The 22,702-nt window shown below is 39.1% G+C and overlaps 2 protein-coding genes across 2 annotated transcripts in view; both read left to right on the top strand.

Annotated features, from left to right (window-relative positions):
• Positions 1–9,267, top strand: part of LOC125224735 (fatty-acid amide hydrolase 2-A-like) — a 29,195-nt gene extending 19,928 nt beyond the window's left edge. Inside the window, exons 7-11 of the mRNA XM_048128173.1 lie at positions 1,291–1,410; positions 3,068–3,169; positions 3,936–4,103; positions 5,016–5,195; positions 8,513–9,267. Of these exons, the coding sequence (XP_047984130.1) occupies positions 1,291–1,410; positions 3,068–3,169; positions 3,936–4,103; positions 5,016–5,195; positions 8,513–8,605 (663 nt within the window). The 3' untranslated portion in view covers positions 8,606–9,267. The remainder of the gene's footprint in view (positions 1–1,290; positions 1,411–3,067; positions 3,170–3,935; positions 4,104–5,015; positions 5,196–8,512) is intronic.
• Positions 9,268–17,780: 8,513 nt separating this feature from the next.
• LOC125224690 (inner nuclear membrane protein Man1-like) lies at positions 17,781–21,686 on the top strand. The gene is given in 4 exon segments (XM_048128120.1): positions 17,781–17,892; positions 17,970–18,299; positions 18,302–18,989; positions 18,991–21,686. Coding segments are annotated over 3 exon segments (2,307 nt in total). The 5' UTR covers positions 17,781–17,892; positions 17,970–17,977; the 3' UTR covers positions 20,288–21,686.
• The last annotated feature ends 1,016 nt before the right edge of the window (positions 21,687–22,702 follow it).

Raw genomic sequence — 22,702 nt, forward strand, 5'->3', positions numbered from 1 at the left:
TACCGTGGTTCTAAAATCCGTGGAGTCGACTTATGAAAATTTTTCGAAGTCAAAGTCAAAGTCCAACAGTATGATGTCATATTAAATATAAATATTTATACATACTGTCACAACGTTACCTAGTTAATTTTAATCGAACGTAGTTAATTTTAACTAATAATGTTATTTATTAGTAAATTTTATCATAATCTTATACAGTATGTAAACTAACGAAAACCATTTACTGTAACCCGTAAATGTCCAGGTGATACTGAGAAACTTTTACTATGGGATCAACCCCGAAATCACGAAAATATCTTCTGACAGTTTCATAGGTAGTTTTATTTTAAAGTAAGTATTTCCTATGGGAGAGTAAATTTTTATTTCGCGTTTTGGGTGTTGGTCCCATAGTAAAAGTTTCTCAGTATCACCTGGACATTTACGGGTTACAGTAAATGGTTTTCGTTGCGTCGTTCCGGGCTCTATGGTATGGAGGCTCTATTAATGCAGCGGCAGCTAAGGTGGTGTGGGCATGTCCTTCGTATGGATGACCGCCGCTTGCCTAAAACTGTATTCTACTCTGAATTGGTGGACGGCAAGCGGAAGCATGGCGGTCAGCATCTGCGATATAAGGATGTGCTCAAACGGCACCTGAACGCTTGCAGCATTGACCCTGAGCGGTGGGAGGAGCTTGCTACAAATAGGTCATCTTGGCGATCAACAGTCTTTAGGAATATCAAAGTATTCGAGGAAAGACGCCTCAATACTTTAGATGCCAAACGCCAGCAACGCAAAGACAGACCGAAGCCCTCCTACGTATATACATACAATACCTCTGGCCAACTCTATTGTAGCACTTGCCAAAGAGTCTTTAAGACGAAATTCGGCCTGGCCAGCCATATTAGAGCCCATAACAAGCGTAATCCATAGTTGCTGAGGTCGCCATCGCCGAAATCGGTGAGGAGGACTATATATGTATAAATATTTATATTTAATGTTACATCATACCGTTGGACTTTGACTTTGAAAATTTTTCACATGGCGACTCCACGGATTTTAGAACCACGGTATGCCATAAAAAGTCCTAAGCCTATTGATTATACTGGTAAGGTAAGCGAACGTTCTCGAGGGAAACTTTAGGTAATTCTCAAAAACGAGAACGTTTTCACATGCAGTGCGGCACATCATTAACTGTATAGCAATATCACTTTAGTGTTAGACTTGTGAGTTTTCTATAATTGATATGTATATACCATCTCTTGATAAATTGTTTCGACAATATAACACATTACACGTGCTATTTTGTTGCAGGTTTTATACATGACAGAAGCAACAGACGCAGTACCACTAATGCCGGTGCACCCTGACATCAAACAAGCCATCCGCGCCGCCGCGAGGTATCTTAGCGAGTGTGGCGCCACCGTCAGCCAGGTGAGGAACTAGTGTAACGCTCTTACGGGAGATGTCGCTAGGGTCGGGTCGCCAGCTAACATTTTATCACACATGTTAAACAATAAGACGCCTCCGCAACTGACTCCAGCGTATATTTTTGTTGAGAAGGTTCGTTTAACAGTGCAGTTTGGTGTACACGACAGAAGAACACCCGCAACCATTAATGACGTATTGCTCTTACGGTAGATGTCGCTAGGGAGCCTACTAGAGATGGGTAGTGAGTAAATACTCAAGAGTAAATATCGAGTAAATACCTACTCAGTATTTACTCAAAATACCCGTATTTACTCGTTTTTACTCAAATTGGTGGGTATAAACTATTTAGCGTGCTGAAATGGAAATACAAATTAGAAATATTGGTGTAGTTTGTTATCGGCTACTAAGTTAAGCAATCAAATTTATATGAATTTTATTTTAAAGACGTGCTCTCCATACATGTAACTATTTTTCACAAAAATAAAATTCAGAAATTACCAGTGTATTATACATCATCTGATAGGTCTTTAAAAACTAATTGAATGTTTCTAAAAAGTTTTTTAATAATATGAACAGTTTTGGAATAAAACGATAATTAAGGCCGAAATAATGTTTATAAATACCTTTATAACTTTTGAATTCGTTGTTGGAAAAATATCCAGAAACCGTCAAATCATTGCCCATATAATACAAAACACAAAACTAGTACTTTAAACGTCATCAGCTGAGCCATTTTTGAGTTTTCTTTAGAAAACCCTTAATAAAAGGTCGTAAGTGCCACATTAACAATCACTTCCGAACGTCATGCCATTATCCAGAACATCAATTTAATTTAATTCTCATACTTTTACTGTAAATACCTGCTTTTTTAAAACAAAACTGCTAACTAAACATTATCACTATTTTTTTCTCACAATGATTACCTCTTTTTCGACAAACTAAGACTCCCATAAGCTTCTAATAATATAAATCTCATTTAAACATGTCCACACAGTTAAAATAAACACGACTAAATACTTAAATCTCATTTTTTAACTTATTTTTAGGTAACAGTTTCTACTCACCCAAATGAGTAAATACGAGTATTTACTCGGTGCTTTGAGTAAATTACGGGTAAATACTCAGTATTTACTCACCCCTACCCATCTCTAGAACCTACATAAAGACTCATATGATGGAAATACTTGCTGTCTTTGTGTTAGATCTTAGTAGCTCTGATGGCAGAGCAATCCAGTGTCGTGTGTTCAATTCTCGCCCAATACAATTATTTGTCCACTTTTAATTATGTTCCTGTACATAATTCCTATTTTTAGAACATTTAACTTGCAAATGAGAAAACTATATATTTAATATTGAATAGCTAAGCTTTTACATCAGCCACTCTCCTATCCTACCTTTCGACTGGAAACCGCAGAATGCAAGCCGTGGCCCCGGGCGCCCTGTTCACTCATGGAAGCGGTCCGTCGAAAATGAGCTACGAGCGGCTGGTCTGAGCTGGAGCGAGGCCACGAGGGTCGCTGAAGATAGAAAGGCGTGGCGCGAGCTTGTGAAGGCCCTTTGCACCTCTGGGGTGCCTTAGGACTACAACAACAACAACAACTCTCCTATTATCTTTACTAAACCAAGTGCCCTCCGTTTATATTGCTTTTAATCTTTACAGGAAAAGTTTTCAGAACTAGAAAACTCAGTGGAATTATCGATATCAGTATTCTTTTCTATGAAAGATATTCCAAACATGTTGCAAGACCCGACAAATCCTAAGGTTGGTACAATTCATATACTACACACAAATTACGTATTAAAACATCCACAGATTTAGATTTAGATAGAAGAAACTAGTTCATCTATTTGTATGGCGGCCGAGCGTGTCAGATTTTGTACTGAAGTTGTTACTTGCCTGTGATTTTAAATATGTCTCAGGACCTTGAGTGTTCATAATGTTTGTGTTGTTGCAATTAAATATCTCGTAACGAGGCATTTTTAATGTTTTTGTTGACTTCAACTTACAAAAATTGACGCCCGAAAGCTGCAAGCTTCGATCAAAGACGAACAACTCAGTGGATTTTAGTTTTACTGAGTTCATTTGACACGCTAAGTAGATACGTTTGCTTGATCTGGTGAGTTATGGAGTCTCTATTACCTGGTTTCCTCGTGACGAAGTTTTTTCTCCAAAAAGCAAAAAAATAACTGGGAAGATCTATTGGTACGAAATTCATTTAGATTTAAAAAATATATGAATTAAAACTATGTCTATCTTATTCTAATTTTATTATCATATTAAGTAGTCGTTTCAGTTCCATTTCGGAATCATACTAATGTAACTTTAAGGAGACAATATTTGTGTCGCTTAACTTCAAACCTGGGTAAATCCATTTTGCTTTAAGGTTGAAATATAATATGATCTGAAAGATAAGATATATCAACCTTATAGCAGAATCATTATACCCAGTTTTGAAGTTAAGCGACACATTTGTTAAAAATTAAAAAGATTAAGATGAATATATATAATAACCCCTGTTTTTTTTTAGATTCAACGCAACCTGTTAGTGGAACTATTAAAACATATAAACGGCGGTGCGACGCGCTCGTTACAAGCACTGGGCTTTACTCTCATAGACAAAACTAATTTATTCATACCGGAGCATAGACGGAGCCACTACTGCGAGAGAGCTGACAAGCTGAGAGAACATATGACGGTATGTCTGCCTCTTTCTAACATAGGTTTCACTCTGACAAAAATATCTATTTAAACTCATAGCATAGTAGAACTATTAAAGAACATAGTCAGTGCCAATCGGCCTTTACCCCAAAGTATAATCCCCTAAGCCGCAAAACTATGACAGTATCCAAAATAAATCTTGGCCATAAAAGTTAGGTATATTTAATTCCATAACTTTCTTTACATTTTGATCGTATTTACGAGTATATATATTTTGGCCATGAAATAATAGTACATTACTATACTAATTCCAAAAAAGAGTTTTCCAAAAAAGTTCGAAACGAGTGGTACAAAACGAGTGGCACAAACAAAACACGACAGAAGGTAGTGCTTTAAATCGACATGAGTTACGAATTTCCATTTCGCACGTGTATTGTGTGACGTTTTTCAGTACACATGGCCTTTCGAAGCATCGATATAGCCACAGAAAGTACCACTTCTCGCACTAGTGCGATAAAGTAGCACCATATGTAAAATCGCCGTCAATAGAAATTGTCAACAATGTAAAATAGTACGTTACTATACAAGTGCGTAAAAAAGGAAGTTCGATACGAATTTCCTTTTCGCACGTGTATCGTACGACGTTATTCAGTACAGATCACCCTCCGAAGTTTCGACCTTGCATATAATGAACCACTTCTCGCACTAGTGCGTAAGTATAAAAAGCACCATCTGTACCTACTGAAAAAATCATTCTATAAAATATCAATATTCTAGCACAATCTTATAATTTTAAAGGTTGAGGATCATTATGCGATATGAATTGATTAAATAACACATGGATTTAGCCAGTATCTGATGAGTTACAATGGAAATTAAAGACATTTTACATTGTTTACAAATTCTATAGACGGCGACTTTACTAAAAATTAATCTAATGATATTTCAGCGAACCTTGGGCACGAACGGAGTGTTTCTCTACCCAGTGTTCACGGGCCCCGCTCATCGGCACCACGAAGTGTTTTCTCGAGCATCAGGAGTGTTATACACCATGCTGTTTAACGTGCTAGGTCTACCCGCCACTTCTGTTCCTGTGGGGATGTGTGGAGATCTGCCAATTGCTATACAGGTACTAAACTGCATATATACATCGACCAACGACTGTGTGTTTGACAGAGAGAAATTAACATGATCAGTTTAGTCACAGAACTTAATTTAGATAGAAGAAACAAATTCATATATTTGTATAGGGGCCGAGCGTGTCAAATTTTGTACTGAAGTTGATTCTTGCCTGTAATTTTAAATATGTCTCAGGCTCTTGATTGTTCATAATTTTTGTGTTGTTGCAATTGAATATCACGTAACAAGGCATTTTTTATGTTTTGGTTGACTTCAACTTACAAAAATTGACGCCCGAAAGCTGCAAGCTGCGAGTAAAGACGGACAACTCAGTGGATTTCACTGAGTTCATTTGACACGCTAAGTAGATACGTTTGCTTGATCTATGGTATATATGACATCTGTGAGTTTAGTCATATAGCCATCCTGCCATCGTACCACCTTTCATTCTATCCAGCCATCCATCGATATATTAGATATCCCTGTGTCTTCTAAAACGTGCACTCCCTTTCTGTAACGAACTGCGACTACAGATAGCGCGGAATCTCTTTCGCTGTAAGTAGCTTTCGTCTAACTCCAATCTGGATACAATAGTATCCAGTGATTACTAGGCCTGCTCATCGGCACCACGGAGTGTTTTCTCGAGCATCAGGAGTGTTATACACCATGCTGTTTAACGTGCTAGGTCTACCCGCCGCCTCTGTTCCTGTGGGGATGTGTGGGGGCCTGCCAATTGCTATACAGATAATATACTGCCAGAAACACACAATCACACATCGACCAATGACTATCTTTGGCTGCCTTTTCCAATACAGGTTTAAAAATCAGTATCATCCATCCATTCTCTAACTAGAGAATCAGGAGTGCTGTACAACTTACTGGGTCTACCGGCCACCTCTGTGCCAGTGGGACTGTATGGGGACCTTTTTTTTTTTTTTTTTTTTTTTTTTTTTTTTTTTTTTTTTTTTTTTTTTTTTTTTTTTTTTTTTTTTTTTTTTTTTGACGGAGTGGGAATGCTGTTACGCACGATGTGTGGGACTCGCCGTTTCTTTCCCCTCCCCTGTCGAGAGGGGGGAAACTTGGCCCTACCCACTAAACCCACTCCGGCGTTCTATCCTCTTTGCCGTTCGTGAGGGCGCGCTGGGATCGATGTTGTCATCATGTCATTCACCACGGCGCCCTCCGGCATTGCCCGGCCAAGGCACCTGCATAAAGAGGGGGATCAGAGACGCTTGATCCCCCTCGCTGGCATTCAATCAGGGGGTAATACCCCTTACGGCTCGAGGCGAGCGTACGCTCTTCGCCTTCGACCCTGCCGCCTGCGTCGTAGCGGAAGAGCGTCTGCGGCTGCTTCTCGCTCCTCTCTGCTTCTTCCTTCTGCGATATGATCACTTCGCAGAAGGAAACCACCGCATTCCAGTTTTTCTCGCTACCCAGCATAGCTTCTACTACGCTGCGTAGCGAGAGGTCCGCCATCCCCGTCGCCGCCCTGAGGGTGGCTCTTTCAGCAGCCCAGCGACCGCACTCTTCCAAAGTGTGCTGGGCCGTGTCGTCCGCTGCGCCGCATTCGTGGCAGTGAGGCCCCGGCTCTCTCCGTATTCTGTGCAGGTAATGTCCGAAACAGCCGTGTCCGGACACCACCTGCGTCATCCTGTATGTTAGGGCCCCCCTCCTGCGGCTGAGCCACTCGTCCATCACTGGGAGGATAGCACCTATGGTTCGGGTTCCATAGGCGCTATTCTCCAAGGCATCCCTCCATCTTTCTTTCAGGCGCTCCGCGGCAGCCCGCTCCCTTCTCTCGGCTTCCTCAGCGTCCGGGACCTCTCCTCGCTCCCTGGCTTCCACTTTAAGAGGGCTTTCGTGTGAAAAACAGTGAAATCGCAACCGAGCGCTCGATCATACCGTGTGTGGTATCAAATTAAAGGGCTTTGCGAGTGGTTTACAAATATATATCACATTATAGGACTTTTTCTACTTGGTCTAACAAAATATGAGAAAATGTCCAAAAGTGGTAACAATTGTACCGGTGAAGGCTCGTTTTCAAAAAATTGCCAAAAATTTATAATAGCAATTTATAATTACTAAGGCATAAAAGCAATTTAAGTAAACGTTGCAGATTAATTAAGTACAAAAATTACTTCGATGTGATGTAGATTTTCAAAGAAATTGACACTTAATTTTGGGTGATTTCTGAAAAAAATTGAATTCGTCTTAGCCTCGTTTACTCTTTTTCAAAACCTTATAATAAAAATGTAGTCTGAGAAGATTGCAGTACAGGATATACTAATTATAAATTTACCTGTTTTAGTATTCAAAATTGTCCAAATTTTACAAATAAGATCGACTAATTCCGCTCTATATGTGAGTTTTTCTAAACGTGCATTAGAGAAAAATTCATAATTAATTCAGTGAGTTAGTTTTCAAAAATCCAGTCTTACAAAAATCAAGATAATAAGACGCTCTAACTGAAACTTGAAGTAAATAAATCCATTGGATAACGGAAAGTGTAGTATTTCACCGACTAAAACTATCAATTTTACATTATTTTGACGTTTTTTTTGAAAGCAGCCTTAAGCCCCCGCCAGCACCCCCGCATCCAGCTCCCAAGGTGGGGTGCCGGCAAGAAGGCATGCCGCTGCGTGAGAGGTGGTGCGGTAGGCCCTCACCATTCTTTGGGCCACTAACCTCTGTGGCCGACGGAGCAGTGCCTTTGCGCGTGTCGTCAGTCGTTCAGCCCAAATGGGCGCGCCGTAGAGCGCCATGCTCCTGACGACCCCCGCATATAGGCGCCGACATGGGGTATTCGGCCCTCCCAAATTAGGTAATAGGCGGCCCAGAGCCGAGGCCGCCCCCACGAGTCGAGGAGCCAGTTTCGCAAAGTGCTCCTCGAACGTCCACTTTCTGTCCAGGACAAGACCCAAGTACTTGATGTGGGGATTGACCTGGACAGATTCACCCCCCACCCTCACTGCAGTGCCCGAAGGTAACCGGCCCCACCCCCTATAAAACAATTTCATTTCGGATAAAAATCCATAGCTGTTAGTAACATGTACATTTAACATGACTGCATATTGACGAGACAGGGGACCAATTGTTGAATCTCGAACGCATGAATTCGCCGTTCGAAAGTTTGTGGAAAACGACGTAATGCTACGACTTTCGAACGGCGAATTCAGAATGCGTTCGATATTCAAAAATCGGTCCCCAGGTGTCACTCCTACAATCATAGTTTTGTTCATTCATTCCATTCATGCCAGCGTTCGTGAAACGATCTGAACTTCATATGCAGTAATTTTATTTATTCTCTGCTTACTGTTTAAATTCCAGGTGATCGCGGGCCCGAATCAAGACCGGCTATGCATCGCCGTCGCCAAACAACTGGAGGTCGGCTTCGGGGGATGGAGGCATCCCAAGCACTAGGTCGAAAACGGTCAAAGTGACAAAAATATGTTTAAATTACCTTAAGGTGATGGCCACACGTTAAGGTTGTGTACACATATTTCAAAGAGGCTTCCGTGCAAGTAGAATGCTAAAGGACATCTATAATGTAAGCGGAAGTGACTGTTGAAAATTATTATTTATAATATATATCGCTTGTGACCATGGGCGAAGATCACCGCTTCCAATCAGGCGGGTGTTCTGCTCTTTTACTTACTACCATCATCGTCATCATCATTAGAATAAAAAAGTTAGACTATCAGATAAAAAGCTGATGTCAATTTAATATTGTCGGATAGTTGTTAAGTTTCGGGAGCAATGAAAAACGGGGCAGTTGAAAGTTGGAAGTTGCCATACTGTCCCGTTTTTATGTTCCTGTGTGTATTCATAATTTATTATGTAATAGGTGGTTGAGAATGAGGAGGCACACTGACATTTTATCCCGCCAGGCGGCGCCTGTGCAATAGGCGAGACGACTAAAAAAACTAATCAGTCCGTCAGTTAGATTATCCAAGAATTTTAGACACGTATTTTTTCTTTTTTCTCGTAAACGAAAAATGACGATGGTACAGTGCGTAGAAGTTTCGCGTGACATCACGCCTAGGTACAATTTTTACTTAGAAGTGACGTCACAAGCCCCCACTCTGGAACTTTGATGCTCTATTGGCTACGTGCACGACAATTACGCCCACTACCATGTGAACCTGAAGTGGAAAATGTCAAAAAAGGACATGTAAACAAACATTATATTTTAACGATTTTTCGTTAATTTTAAATAAATCGAATAACAAGAGCTACTATTTCAAGTGTAATTTAGGTAGATAGATTATAAAGACATGGATATAATACCAAAAATCAGTTTCCAAAGCATTACTCACGGTCACAGAGAACCTCCTATAGAGTGGCAGTCTTGTATATTTGGTTCGCGATACGAGTCACCAGTGTTTGGGGTGCGAGGAGCGGGCGGGGAATGTGTTAAGCGCGCTGTGATTGGCCGTTTCAAGGACGGCGGGCAGTCGCGCCAGATGAAAAGGGACAGAAGTATGACTGTCCCTCTACTGACGCGTAAGTGGCCAATGTAAGTTGACCTATGCCGGCTCTGAATAAATTATAAATATGACTTATTTGTGGAATGTAATGCCGTCTGTTTTTAAATTTGAGCTTCTTGTTACCTTTCCACACCATTTCACACTACAGGTGGACATCTTTAAGGCATCAAAATACCCTTTTCCAATTTTTTTGTGCGAAAAACACGCGCTGCTTTCGGGTCTGTTACTTGGTCGATACTGATCGGGCACGGCGAGCGCCCGCGCTTATATCAGTGCAAATACTAGGAAGGCTGGCGACCGCGAGTCGTCTTGTAATAGATGTCTATAGGGGTTGGTCTGTGCTCACGGTATAAACTTCCAACCCCAGACTACAGAAAGAGTCAATAAATTGGTGCTGGCAGGGCATATAAGGAATCTTGAAGAACATAGGAGTAATGGTACAAGTTCTTCGAGCTAGTGATATGGTATTCGCTAAACCTCCGTCCCGTTAATGCCGTATAAAACAAATCTAAACGTAAGTACCTAGTCATGTCCGCGGCCACAGAAATATCCGACACGGGGCTATTCCCAGGCTAGGCCTGAATCTTTAAGCATAATCTTTTACGGTAGGACAAATACTAACAGACTATTGAACAATATTAGGTAAACAAAGCTTAAATATAATTTATTATAATGTTTTGTTTTGACATGTCACTTACGTTTTCTCTTCACCGTAGCTATCCATTTAGTTCTTTGATCCTATTTCCAGTGTGCTCTAAGAAACGCATAGAACGTGCAACGACTATTTATGCCATTATTTGTACAATTAACAACGAAACAACATTGATGCCCCATATCAAACATTACACATTGTATTATATTGTATGAGTTTTGATAGATGACAACCACAATCAGTGTCGATTTTGACCACCGCAAGCACTGCGATCGCTTTGCTTACCCCCTCCATGCACTTCGCACGAAGCCAATATCTTTGTATTTTTTCATTAATTAGAAAAAGCGAATATTTTGTGTTCAGTATTTTTGGCCGATCTAACTGACGGACTAAAAAGAATGCCATTTTTATGTAGTCGTCACCTATTGTCTAGGCATGTCACTGTCATTCATATGTGAGAGAGAGAAAAAACATGTCATCTTCGCGCTCTCACGTATCTTATACTATTAAACGAGCAATTCTTGTATATTTATTTATTTATTTATTTATTTATCTATTTATTTATTTATACCGACGATCTCGGAAACCGCTCTAACGATTTCGCTGAAATTTGTTATGTGGGGGTTTTAGTGGGTGAAAAATCGATCTAACATATCCTTAGGTCCCGGAAAACGCGAATTTTCGAGTTTTCACGCCTTTTTCTTCGCGCGCCATCTCGTGTGGAGTAGTTGTACTGTTGAGACAGAAGTCTTTCGGTCGATGTAAGTATTATTTACTTCAAAGACTAGATGGCGACACAGGTCAAGGCTAACACGAATAGAAAAATACACTGAGCTTTTGTGACGAAACGCGCGCCATCTCGTGTGGAGTAGTTGTGTTGTTAAGACTGAGAGTTCTTTCGATTGATCGATGTAGGTACTATATATTTTCGAACTAGATGGCGACACAGGTCAAGGATACGAAACAGAACCGAGCGAAGCTCGGTCGCCCAGATATTGAAATTCTATATCTGTGCAATGCAAGTGCAATGGACCCAATGGACTAATAGGGTGGCGCCATCTGTCATAGCCTTTGAGTATGCCTCCTCATTCTACATATTTTGCTTTTTGTTATTTTTTAACCGACTTCAAAAAAGGAGGAGGTTCTCAATTCGACTGAATGTTTTTTTTTTTTATTATTTTTTTGTATGTATGTTACTCGATATCTCCGAGAATCGTGGACCGATTTTCAAAATTTTTTTTTTGATCGAACCGGTATAACCCCGAGATGGTCCCATTGGCACCAAGTCAGGGTCTGATGATGGAATCCTGGAGAAATCGAGGGAACTCTTCAAATGTTATAGGCACATGTAATGTTTTTAGTCTATTTTTCAAAGGTACACCAGTATTTACGTCTGATGGTAATAATTTTATGTGGCTGAGCTGATGATGGAAGGTCAACTCCTCAATGGTTAGGAGTTTAAGGATAATTCTTTCACTACTGTATATGTATTCGGACTGATACATATAATATCACTAGGAACCACTAAAAACACGGAGAAACTAAAAAGCCAAAAATAATAAACCTTTCAATTCAGATTTCTTATCGTATTGCAATAAGCTAAACATCCAAATTATAAACAATTCAATTATTTTTGTAGTCGGTACCAGACCTGTTCGTCGCCTTGCTATTGCCTGTTTGACCCACCCAACCATACACAGGCTGGTACCGACTCCAAAAATAATTGAATTGTTTATAATTTGGATGTTTAGCTTATTGCAATACGATAAGAAATCTGAATTGAAAGGTTTATGTTTGACATTGTTATAGTCAGAGCTGACAGTAGTTGTGTTTAGAATTATAATTCGTTAAAAATTATGAATTTTAAGACGTTCATTTTAGATGTTTAGTATTTTTCTATTGGCAGTGTTTTCATTGTTTAATTATTAATAAAATTCTAGTAGGTATAGAACATGAGTAAAACAGCTACTTTTAACGCTAATTGTACAAGGATTTTTATAAAGTTTGCATTAGTATTCATCTTCTATTGCTATAATTATGTTACTTATCTAAATGAGTATTAATTATCGACATCCTTAGTGTACTCAAACAAATGCACTTTAGGTCACTAGGCCATACTTAACCCTTAAATGCATGGTATCGTGTAGGTTCCACTTACAAAATAAGAAGAATTGAAATCCACGTCAATTTTAAACTTTCACAGAGTATGACAGTCTCATATTGTCATCAATCTGATATCCAGTTGTGTCACTTTGATATCGTTTCTGATACCATATGCATCTAAGGGTTAAGTTTCATGAGAAAGTCAAGTGTCAAACTTTATAAAAATGCTTTAAAAGTTGTGCAATGAATTAGCTTATGTGAGGGCCACTGATATGGCGTGGTTTTGTAACTAACTTATTGTTGTCGGCCACAAAAGTCACTGGTAAATGATGGGTAAACAATTCCAAATAGTTACCACTCGTACCTTTAGGACGAAACCGACTTAACGGTAAAACAAATCGCCACTGAGTTGAGTCGGTTATTTTTTTATTATGAATGGGCTTACTCTTGACCACAGACTAGCCAAAGGCAAAGACGTGGCCTACGATGGAGTGAGCTCGCCCAGAAGATGCCTGTTCACCCTTGATTTGATGGTTGCCGGGTTATATGAGCTCGGAAATATAGCCGCCGGCAAGGAATTGCACTCCTTGGCAGTGCGCATAAGAAAAGAAGAAGCAAAGCGCTTCGTGCGAATTCTCGATTGCGTTCTGAAGGTGCGCCCTGATTACAACTTGACAGTAACTACCTCTACCTTATCCCTACTAGGAATAACCCAATTTGACGTTAAAATGCTTGTGCGAAGTAAGTTCAAATAAAAAAATATCAGGTAAATAACTTTTTAATAGGCGAGACGACTAAAAAACTAATTAGTCCGTTAATAAGATTATCTAAAAAATATTAGACACGTATTTTTTCTTTTTTCTCGTAAACAAAAAATGACGACGGTACAGAGCGTTGAAGTTTCGTGTGACATCACGCCTAGGAACAATTTTTACTTAGAAGTGACGTCACGTCACAAGCCCCCGGAACTTTGATGCTCTATATCTTAGTATTTTTTCATTAATTAGAAAAAGCGAAAAATATGTGTTCAGTATTTTTGGACGATCTAACTGACGGACTAAACAGTATGCCATTTTTTTGTGTAGTCGTCATCTCTATTAATATAACCATATGACAGAATGCAGTGACTTCTGAAGTTGACTCCTAGGGTAGGTTTTTTTTAATCATTTCTATTTTATGCTACGATTTATATTTGTACAGTCAGCAACAGGAGTAGCAACAAGATTGTAGCTACTTGTGTTGCTGAGCGTGCATATGGTTAATTTTGTAACATTGTTATCACCTCAAGTCACCTATTTCAGCACTAATAATATTGAATTTATTTTATGATCAAGGTGTAACACGCGCGACTACGGTAAATACCATCGTTCTTAAATCAGTGTTGCCATATGTATATTTATAGTTTATCTTGTAAATTAAAGGTTTATCAACTAAAGTCTGTCAAGCCGTTTATGTCACTAGCAGTAGCGGCTGGTCTATACAAGCCAATCCCCACCGGCTTGCCTAAAATTAATTACCTACTAGTAAAGTACCTAATGTTAAGGTAGGTTTCTTTTTGCTCAGTGTTGCCTAGCAGAAATTTTCACCAGCCGCCACTCGTCACTAGTAAAAAGCGGCAAATTTAAAAAAAAAGGGACGAATGTTAATCGTCTCTACGCTTTTTTCTAGCGACAAAATTGTTTGACCGCATATCAATATGTCCTCAATGCTACAAAGTTAACTATACCTACTATAACTCTAGCCAATCCACGTTGTTAGCAGGAAAGGGGGCAAATAAAAAAAAGTAACGCGGTAAGTTAATAAATAATATTTTTTGCCTTTTTCTACTAACAAAGCGAGTGTATCAGTGTATCTGAGTAATCTATTCAGAATAGGCGAGACGACTAAAAAAACTAATTAGTCTGTCAGTTAGATTGTCAAAGAATTTCAGACACGTATTTTTTTTTTCTCCGAAACGAAAAATGTCGACGGTACAGTGCGTTGAAGTTTCGCGTGAAGTCACGCCTAGGTACAATTTTTACTTAGAAGTGACGTCACAAGCCTCCACTACGGAACTTTGATGATCTTTGTATTTTTTCATTAATTAGAAAAAGCGAAAAATGTGTGTTCAGTATTTTTGGACGATCTAACTGACGGACTAAACAGAATGCCATTTTTTGTAAGTAGTCGTCATCCCTAATAGAAAATTGTAGATGAAAAAGATACATATAATGGTCTTTTGATTTTTATTTTCGTGGGTCTTCTCACGCGGACTTTTTTATTTATTTTTCATAATCTGTCTAATTCTGAATACCACTTGAGTTAAGCTGTTAACACATGACCGTACTGAACCAAGGTCAACCACATACTATCCTGTAAGTGGGAACGAGAAAGAGTTCTCTTTTTCTCTCTCTCACTTACGCCAAAAAAGGGTAAGCGTGCTCCACCTTAGACCTCATACCTCATCGTCACTTACCATCAGGTGTGATAGTGGTCAAACGTCTAAAATAAAATTACAAAGTCGTCGTACAGTGCGGACATGTATTAGCTACTTTGACATATTATTGTTAGTTAGACCAATAAAATTGGTGTTACGTATAGTTAAGCGTAAATTAAAATGGGGAGAATGGATCTGGTAATAAAATCTTTCATACCCAAAGAAGAATATGAAATAAGAAGTAATGCATTTCTTATTACGTTCATGCTTCTTGAAACCTGAAAATGTTATGTCAAAAGTTTCTATTTCTTTATTTTTCTCCATGGGTTTGTAAGTAGGTACCAACTTATAAGAAATATCAGTACAATTTTATGTGAATTTATCTATTATCCTCCTTATGCATAAACGTACTCTAAAGTTATCAAGCAGATAAAGTTATTTTGTCCCTTTCTATCACACCGATACGTCGGATAGAGACAAACGAACTTTGTCGGCTTGATAACTTTAGTGTACGTTTATGAATAAGGGGATGTGTATTTATTATAATACTTATCAACTGTGTTAGCGTTCAAAGTACAGCCTGGTAAAAAAGAGTAGACATTGATAACTGGCAACACCGTCGTGTCATCCCTTTCTTACACGTCGAAGTTGCCATTTTTTTTATTTCTGCCCATTTTTTCCAGGCTGTATATTCCAAAGAATTATAAAGGATGCTGCACACTGGTGGACCACGCTTTCTAAGTATTATATTTCTTTCCAGCTAACCAACCAATTTAATTGACAAATTAAATTTAGATAAATTATAAACAATGCTCAGCATAACTAATTTTTAGATAATAAGAATGTATAATCTGCCCAGCCAGCCTTTGTCAGTGGATAAAATAGGTAAGTGAGTTCAAAGAGAGAAACAAAGCTCCCGTACAAATTTTTAATTCTGAGCTGTTTTCTACCGCCAATATTGGTTTGTCAGAGTATATATTAAAAATAGATACTGTAAGGCCGGCAACAGACAATCTGAAAAAGAACATTTGTATACAATCTGTCAGATCAATCTGAAAATTCATAATAAGGGTGTGTGAGGACAGTTGCAAAATTGTATGAAACTCCGTGCATTATGATTTTTCAGATCATGAATTTTAAAGACTGTCGGCTGTAAGATGCAAGGAACTAAAATTATAACCATATCCCGCCAGTGTATCTTGTCCTTTATGTGAAATATAAAATATCAAATTCAATATAAGTAAAAGGTGTTACTAACTTAGTAAGTATACTGTAATGGTGATTTTAATTTATTGAAATCTCTCTTGTGTATATTTATTTTCTTATACTGTACGGTTTACTTTTTTGACTAAATGTGCTGTGACGAAAATATACTGAAGTGTGAAGGTTTTGGAAAATATTTCATCTACACGATGACCTTGTGTAGACCTTATTTTTTGTATACACTCTCTTTAAAATGTAATTTTGCTATACTGAATAAAGATATAATAATTTATTGTTGTTTTTATTGTGCTGTGTAAACCCATTTCTTACACATTCTTGATTGTCTTCAGACATCGGTCTTATAGTATGTTACGGCTATTATATTGTAGAGTTCAAGCGCGGATCCAGCTTCGTGCCCAGGGGGGGGTCACGTGGTAAAGGCCCAGGCCCCAGAGGGGGGGTCACGTGGTCTATTTGTATGGCCAACCTAGGCTCCAGGGGGGGGGGGGGGGTCATGACCCCCATGACCCCCCCCCTGGATCCGCGCATGGTAGAGTTGGTTCTAAACTCTTAAAGCTTGGCCATACATGCGCGTTTTGAGAGCGCAGCGTTAGCGGAGCGCAATGATCACGGTACGCCAGACGGAGCAGATTGCGAGCGTATTTGCGCCGCTGATCCGCAAATACGCTTGCATTCAGCGCTCATTCATTCCGTTCCACTAACAAAACGCCCTATGTTTGGCCGAGGGTTTAAATTCGAAGTATTGCCATTCCATTAATATAATGGACAATTTTGTACTATGCCTGCGAGTCTTGAATGTAGACATCAATGCATTTACAGTGTACCCACCCACCTACCGACGGTTGAGGTCAAGTTAATTTTAGGCCAGTATAGTTAGCAACCTAACTAAAAAAAATTGAGCTGAAAATTGTATATCATTTCCCAATCGAGATCATCATGATGATCTAGCCATTAAATGCATGGATATAAACAATAGTTCCAAACAATTTGTAATTATTTTTTTAATACCACGTCGGTGGCAAACAGGTATACGGTCCGCCTGATGGAAAGCGGTCACCGTAACCTATGGACGCCTGCAACTCAAGGGGTGTCACATGCGCGTTGCCGACCCATTAGAAACTTGTACACTCCTTTTTTGAACCCCATATTGTACTTCATCGGGAATACCTCGGCAAGGAGCTCATTCCACAGCCGGAGCGTTCGCGGGAGGAAATTCCTAATATAAAACAAATTCCATTGAATACACCTATTTAGGTACTCGGGCAGACCAGAGCGATATTGTGAGCGGATCATCGGTACAAAATTCAATTTTTCCTCTGGAAGTCAACCTTTCAAACCAGAGATAATTTTGAATCGGACGTTTTATAAAGTTGCCGCCTTTGTCTACTGACAAAGCGAATCTGCCAGACTGGTATCAACTTGACACTGCCCATCAACTTGACATCGTACAGCAATCGTACAGTAACCTTATTAAATAAAACGCTATGGGAAAACAAAGCTGCCAACATAACACTATGTTAATTTTGTGAACTCATCTGTGAACAATGAAAAGTATGTCTTATTCATTTACTCAAATAAGTCATATTTTATTAGTAATTTACCCTGTAATTGAGAATTCAATGAATATACAAAAAAACAACTTCATGATTTCTTTTATTTGTTTGATTTTATTATAGTCTGTGTCATGCCAATCAAAAACAAAAATATCTTATCAAAACTGGCAACACTGATTTTAACGACGTTCTTTCGAGTGCGTGCGACATGACGCGCCGGTGAATTTTTACATAAATTGACGTAATTTTTATTCACATATACCACAAATAAGGTGAAAAACGTTTGTTACACGATAATTACAAGTGCGTTTGTTAGTGAATGTGTACATAACCTGCATTTTACTTGCAGATTTCACAATGGCCGATCAAGTGGACTCAATGTCAGATGCAGAGCTTCGGACGAAACTCGCGGAGCATGGGTTCCCTGTTATGCCAATAACGGCGTCAACAAGGAAGTTGCTTGTCAAGAAGTTGAAACTAGTGCTCGATAATAAGTCCAAGCCTCGCGTGAGCGGTGACAACAAAGCCGAGAGCAGGCGCTCACTCGCGCGGTATTCGAGCGGAGAAGAGTCTGATTTGGATACTAATAATGCTCGCGAAAAGCGTGCCGGCCGCCGCGCTACTACCGGCGGGGCTATGCTGCCGCCTGCCAGCAGCAAGACACGGCGCGCGACGCCTAAAAGGATTCGCCGGTCAAGCAAGATTCCGACAAAGGTTCAGAATCTGATGAGGAGAAATCGCCCGTACGTACTCATGAAGAGGTGGAAACGGTGACGACGCGGCGTGTGACGCGCACGTACGCGGCCAAGGACGATGACTACGAGACCGGCTCCGACAGCGACGTGGACGCGGACCGCAAGATCGCTTCGCCCTTCCGAAGCCACTCGCGCTCTAGTGATCATATCTCTAGTACCCTCCCAACTAATGATGCCTCTACCAGCCCGCCCAAATCATCACTGTTTTCAAGGACAACTCTTCCAAGCTCAAGCTACTCATCTACACTCTCATCAGACCACTTGAATTCAATCCGGTCTCGGCTAGGTCTGACATCTACATTAGGAGACCGCCCGTCCGCAAGCAACTACACATCCAATTACACTACAAGTACTTACCAGCCCTCGACATCTACAATAGATGAGGTAGAATCTCCATATTTAAGTAATTTTACAAAACGCCTGTCTGCCTTGAAGGCGGAACCTCAGAAACCCACATATGCCGACCGAGAGATCAACAATGGCAGCAGCACACTTTTGCACCGCAGGTCCTACATATCTGGAGTGGCCAGACCTGATGTAGTAGACTACAAGTCTGCGAATGACAAAAAATTCTTAAAAAACAACCTTGTCTCCTTTGCTTTGGTGGTACTAGTGGTTGTTTTTTTTTTGCTTATTTTTCATGTATATAGTTAAGAGAAATGATATCACATCAGTGGTCGATGATCAGAGCAGTATCCTGCCCATATGTCAATTGAATATTCCAGGAAACCGGCCAGGCATAAACTGTGTACCTAGGGAACAAATCAGCTATGCTAAAGACTTGTTGAAAGTCATACATCCTGAATTAACCAAGAGAGTTGCTGATTTTCAATGTGGGAAGCCTGGTGTCCTGCCATACTTAACTGAGAGAGAAGTCCTAGATATAGCTGCGACGAGGGCTGACACCTCTGACATCAGTCAGTGCCGAATGGACCTAAATAATCTAGAGGTATTGCTTGTGAACAACCCTCGCTGGGGTCTCAGTGTAGTGCAGCTGAAGAATTTGTACTCAAAAGATGCAGAGTTCACTCCCATAACATCTGCTGATGTAGTAGTTCAACAGCGCAGCAAGGGAACTGTTGCTCTGACTATATCTGACCCATCCACACCCCTCTCTTGTCTCTTTGTCAACACCCTGTACTCCACTGGATCTTCTCTTGTAGTAATCGGACTACTTACATTACTGGCTCTGGGTGGCCAAAGGGGCTACAAATACTATGTTGCTTATCGCAAAAGGAAAAGTGATGAGGTTTACTCAATGGTTGAGCAAATCATTGATGTGATATCTCAGGAGACTGAAGACAGTGGAGAACCTTACATATCTGTGGACCATGTTAGAGATACTATCATCCCACCTCAAAATAGAGAAAAACTGGCATCAGTTTGGGATGCCGCTGTGAAATTTATTCAGAGGAATGAGAGCCGTGTACGAATGGAGGTTCAATCCGTTGATGGGGAAGATTGCAGGGTCTGGCGTTGGTGTTCCGCACACAGTAGCCCTAAACGCAGCGCAGCCTGGCAGGGTCAGGCATTCGAGACCCAGGAAGGCTCTGTTAATAACTTGACTGTATCACCTACACCTTGCCTAAAGATCCGACACATGTTTGACAAAAACGATACAAATGATAACTTAAGGTTGGTGGTGCAGGATGCGATTTTGGAGAAGTGTGGAGAGCGCTGCAATGTTTTGCATATTGATGTGGACCGGGCTTCATGCTGTGTTTACGTGAAGTGTGCGAGCACGAACGACGCAGGAGTGGTGTACCGCTCGCTGCACGGCTGGTGGTACGAGGGCCGTCTCATCACCGTCAAGTACCTTCGCCTGGAGCGTTATATGCAACGCTTCCCTAACTCTCCCTCTGTTGGGCCCTACCTGAAAATGTCCCGTGCGCGCCGCACTTGGGATGAGTAACTACAAGCCATAACTGACAATTTTACACTAACATCTGCGGCTTCCACATAGAGTACTTTAGTTGCCGCTGAGCGTATTCTCATACGGCCTGACTATTTATAACAACTTGATTTGTATCATGGCTGATTTTTCCCACTTCACCTAATCCAATATTCAATCTGAAGATGGAACAATCGGCCTCAAGCTAATCTATTAAAGTTTGTGTTAGTTGTACTCATGTTTAGTGAATGTAATCTTACAAATTGTATCCTAAGCTATTTGTTATTGCAAGGGTTGATTCTCGGATGCACTGCCTTTGTAATTTATTTGCTGATCAAGTCTAATTTTGGACGCGAGAATCGATTCTTTCTCTTTCATTTTATTTATAAGCAATTGCATAATACAATCTCTTATGTAGTTCACTGGACATTGTTATTGGTTAATTTGAATGTTAGCAAATTTTGGTTCTTTTATTGATAATAATATTATAATTTTTTACTTAACTGATATTGCATTGGAACGATAAAAGAATCAAAATATTCATTATATTGATCCTCATAATAATATATTTTAATAGAATTATCACTTTCGATTAAATTACGCGATGTCATGTATTTCGAAAGTTGTCAAGTAAAATAGATAACATATCAGTCATTTCGGGCATTTAATTTTGTCGAGCCGAGCTGGCTAAAGTCGTTTGGTCCTGATCTGAGTATGTATAGGTGCTGGTTGGAACACTATGCCTTATGTAGCTTTCCTGTCGCTTCGTTTCTTTTATATAAGTTTAGGCATTGGCGTAGTTATGTTAGGGTCTAGGTTTTTTATGTATTGAGTACAGTCTGTCCCCTTCTTATATTTTAATACTGTCGTGAAACTTCACTGAAAAATACTATAACACGTCTTGGCTCTTACCTTTCATTTACCTATCTATAGGGACAGCAACAAGATTTTATAGTGATAGTGATGTTTAAATGTATCCCTAATTAATCGACCGTGTATAAGGTACTTATTTGTTGCGACTGTCACTTGATTTTTTAATTCTGGGGCGAGATGAGTTGGAAAGATTTTCTATATAAGTACGCCAATGAGTAGGTAAGTAATATAATTATATGTCGCTCACTCTAGCTTGTCTGTAAATAAACATCACAAGTCTTTTTCGACACGTTGGGCGCAAGTCGTTGACTTGTTTTGTTACTGAATTTACTGTTTTGGAATAAAATTGTTACAAAAATAATTGTAAGTAGGATAAGTTAAGTATTCAGATTCAATTTTCATTATTTTCTGTTCGTCACTCACGGCACAACGTAATATGTGTTAATTAATAAGTTTGACATTTTTATTTGGATACTAACTGATGTTTTAATTTCTAGCGTTATTTTATGGATTGATTTTTATTTTTAATAAATAATTTAAGTATGAAGACTTGTTTTCTTCCAATACAAAATTAATAGATATTATTCATCTTCGTATATGGGATGGGATCATATTGCGGAACTTGATTGCCGGTTTTTAACCCTTAAATGCATGGTGATGGGTATATGCATCATATATTTGATGGCCTATGGCTCATATGTAGCTATCCAAAATCACATTTATAGCTTAATTATTATTCAGTATTTAATATTAATAAATAAATAATTAAATAATATTATGATTTATTATTTAAGGATAAAGATGAAATAGCGGAAAAGTGTGAAAAAACAGGATTATGGCGATTTTTAGTATGTGATTTAAGCAAATTTTTTCGGAGTTAGTAATTAGTTTATGTTTAAACATTTTATCATGGGGGATTCACAAATAGTGTACCTTTGTAATAGTAGTCAAACTTTACAAATAAAACTTACCAATAATTATATTATTATATAAATAAGTTTTGGCCTATTCAACTTCTAACACTGATTTAGTATTAAAATCGGTATTAAATATTTTTTTTACTTTTTTTCCCAGAGTCAGAAAACCATTGTCTATCACATATATTAATATCTCGTTAAAAGAAAAATTCATGCATTTAAGGGTTAAATCATTATTCGAGGCGACTCGAGCAGAATTTATTACATCAGCAATTCCCGTCAAGTTCAACTTTGTACAAAAATTAAGGGAAAAGTTAAATTTGTTTTTATTAATTCCTATTTTGTTACCAAGATTTTGTTGATGAATTGAGATTTTATTAAGTTTTATTTCGTCATTAAGGTTCTCTAGTATCTATATTTTCTTAATTATAACAATTATCCTGTATATATCTTACGAAAGTCGAATTATATTACTAAATGTTGGTAACAAAATAGGATCAATTAAAATTTGCTGACGTGGCATTGTACAAAGTTGACGGGAATTGCTGACATTACGTAGGTACAGTCAGCATCAACGATTGAAATAAATATAAGTATTTTCATTATAAGCTTGATCTAATGATAATGCTGACTGTACTGTTAACTA

Source organism: Leguminivora glycinivorella, chromosome 3 (genome assembly GCF_023078275.1).
Source record: "Leguminivora glycinivorella isolate SPB_JAAS2020 chromosome 3, LegGlyc_1.1, whole genome shotgun sequence".
NCBI classification, from domain to species: Eukaryota; Metazoa; Arthropoda; class Insecta; order Lepidoptera; family Tortricidae; genus Leguminivora; species Leguminivora glycinivorella.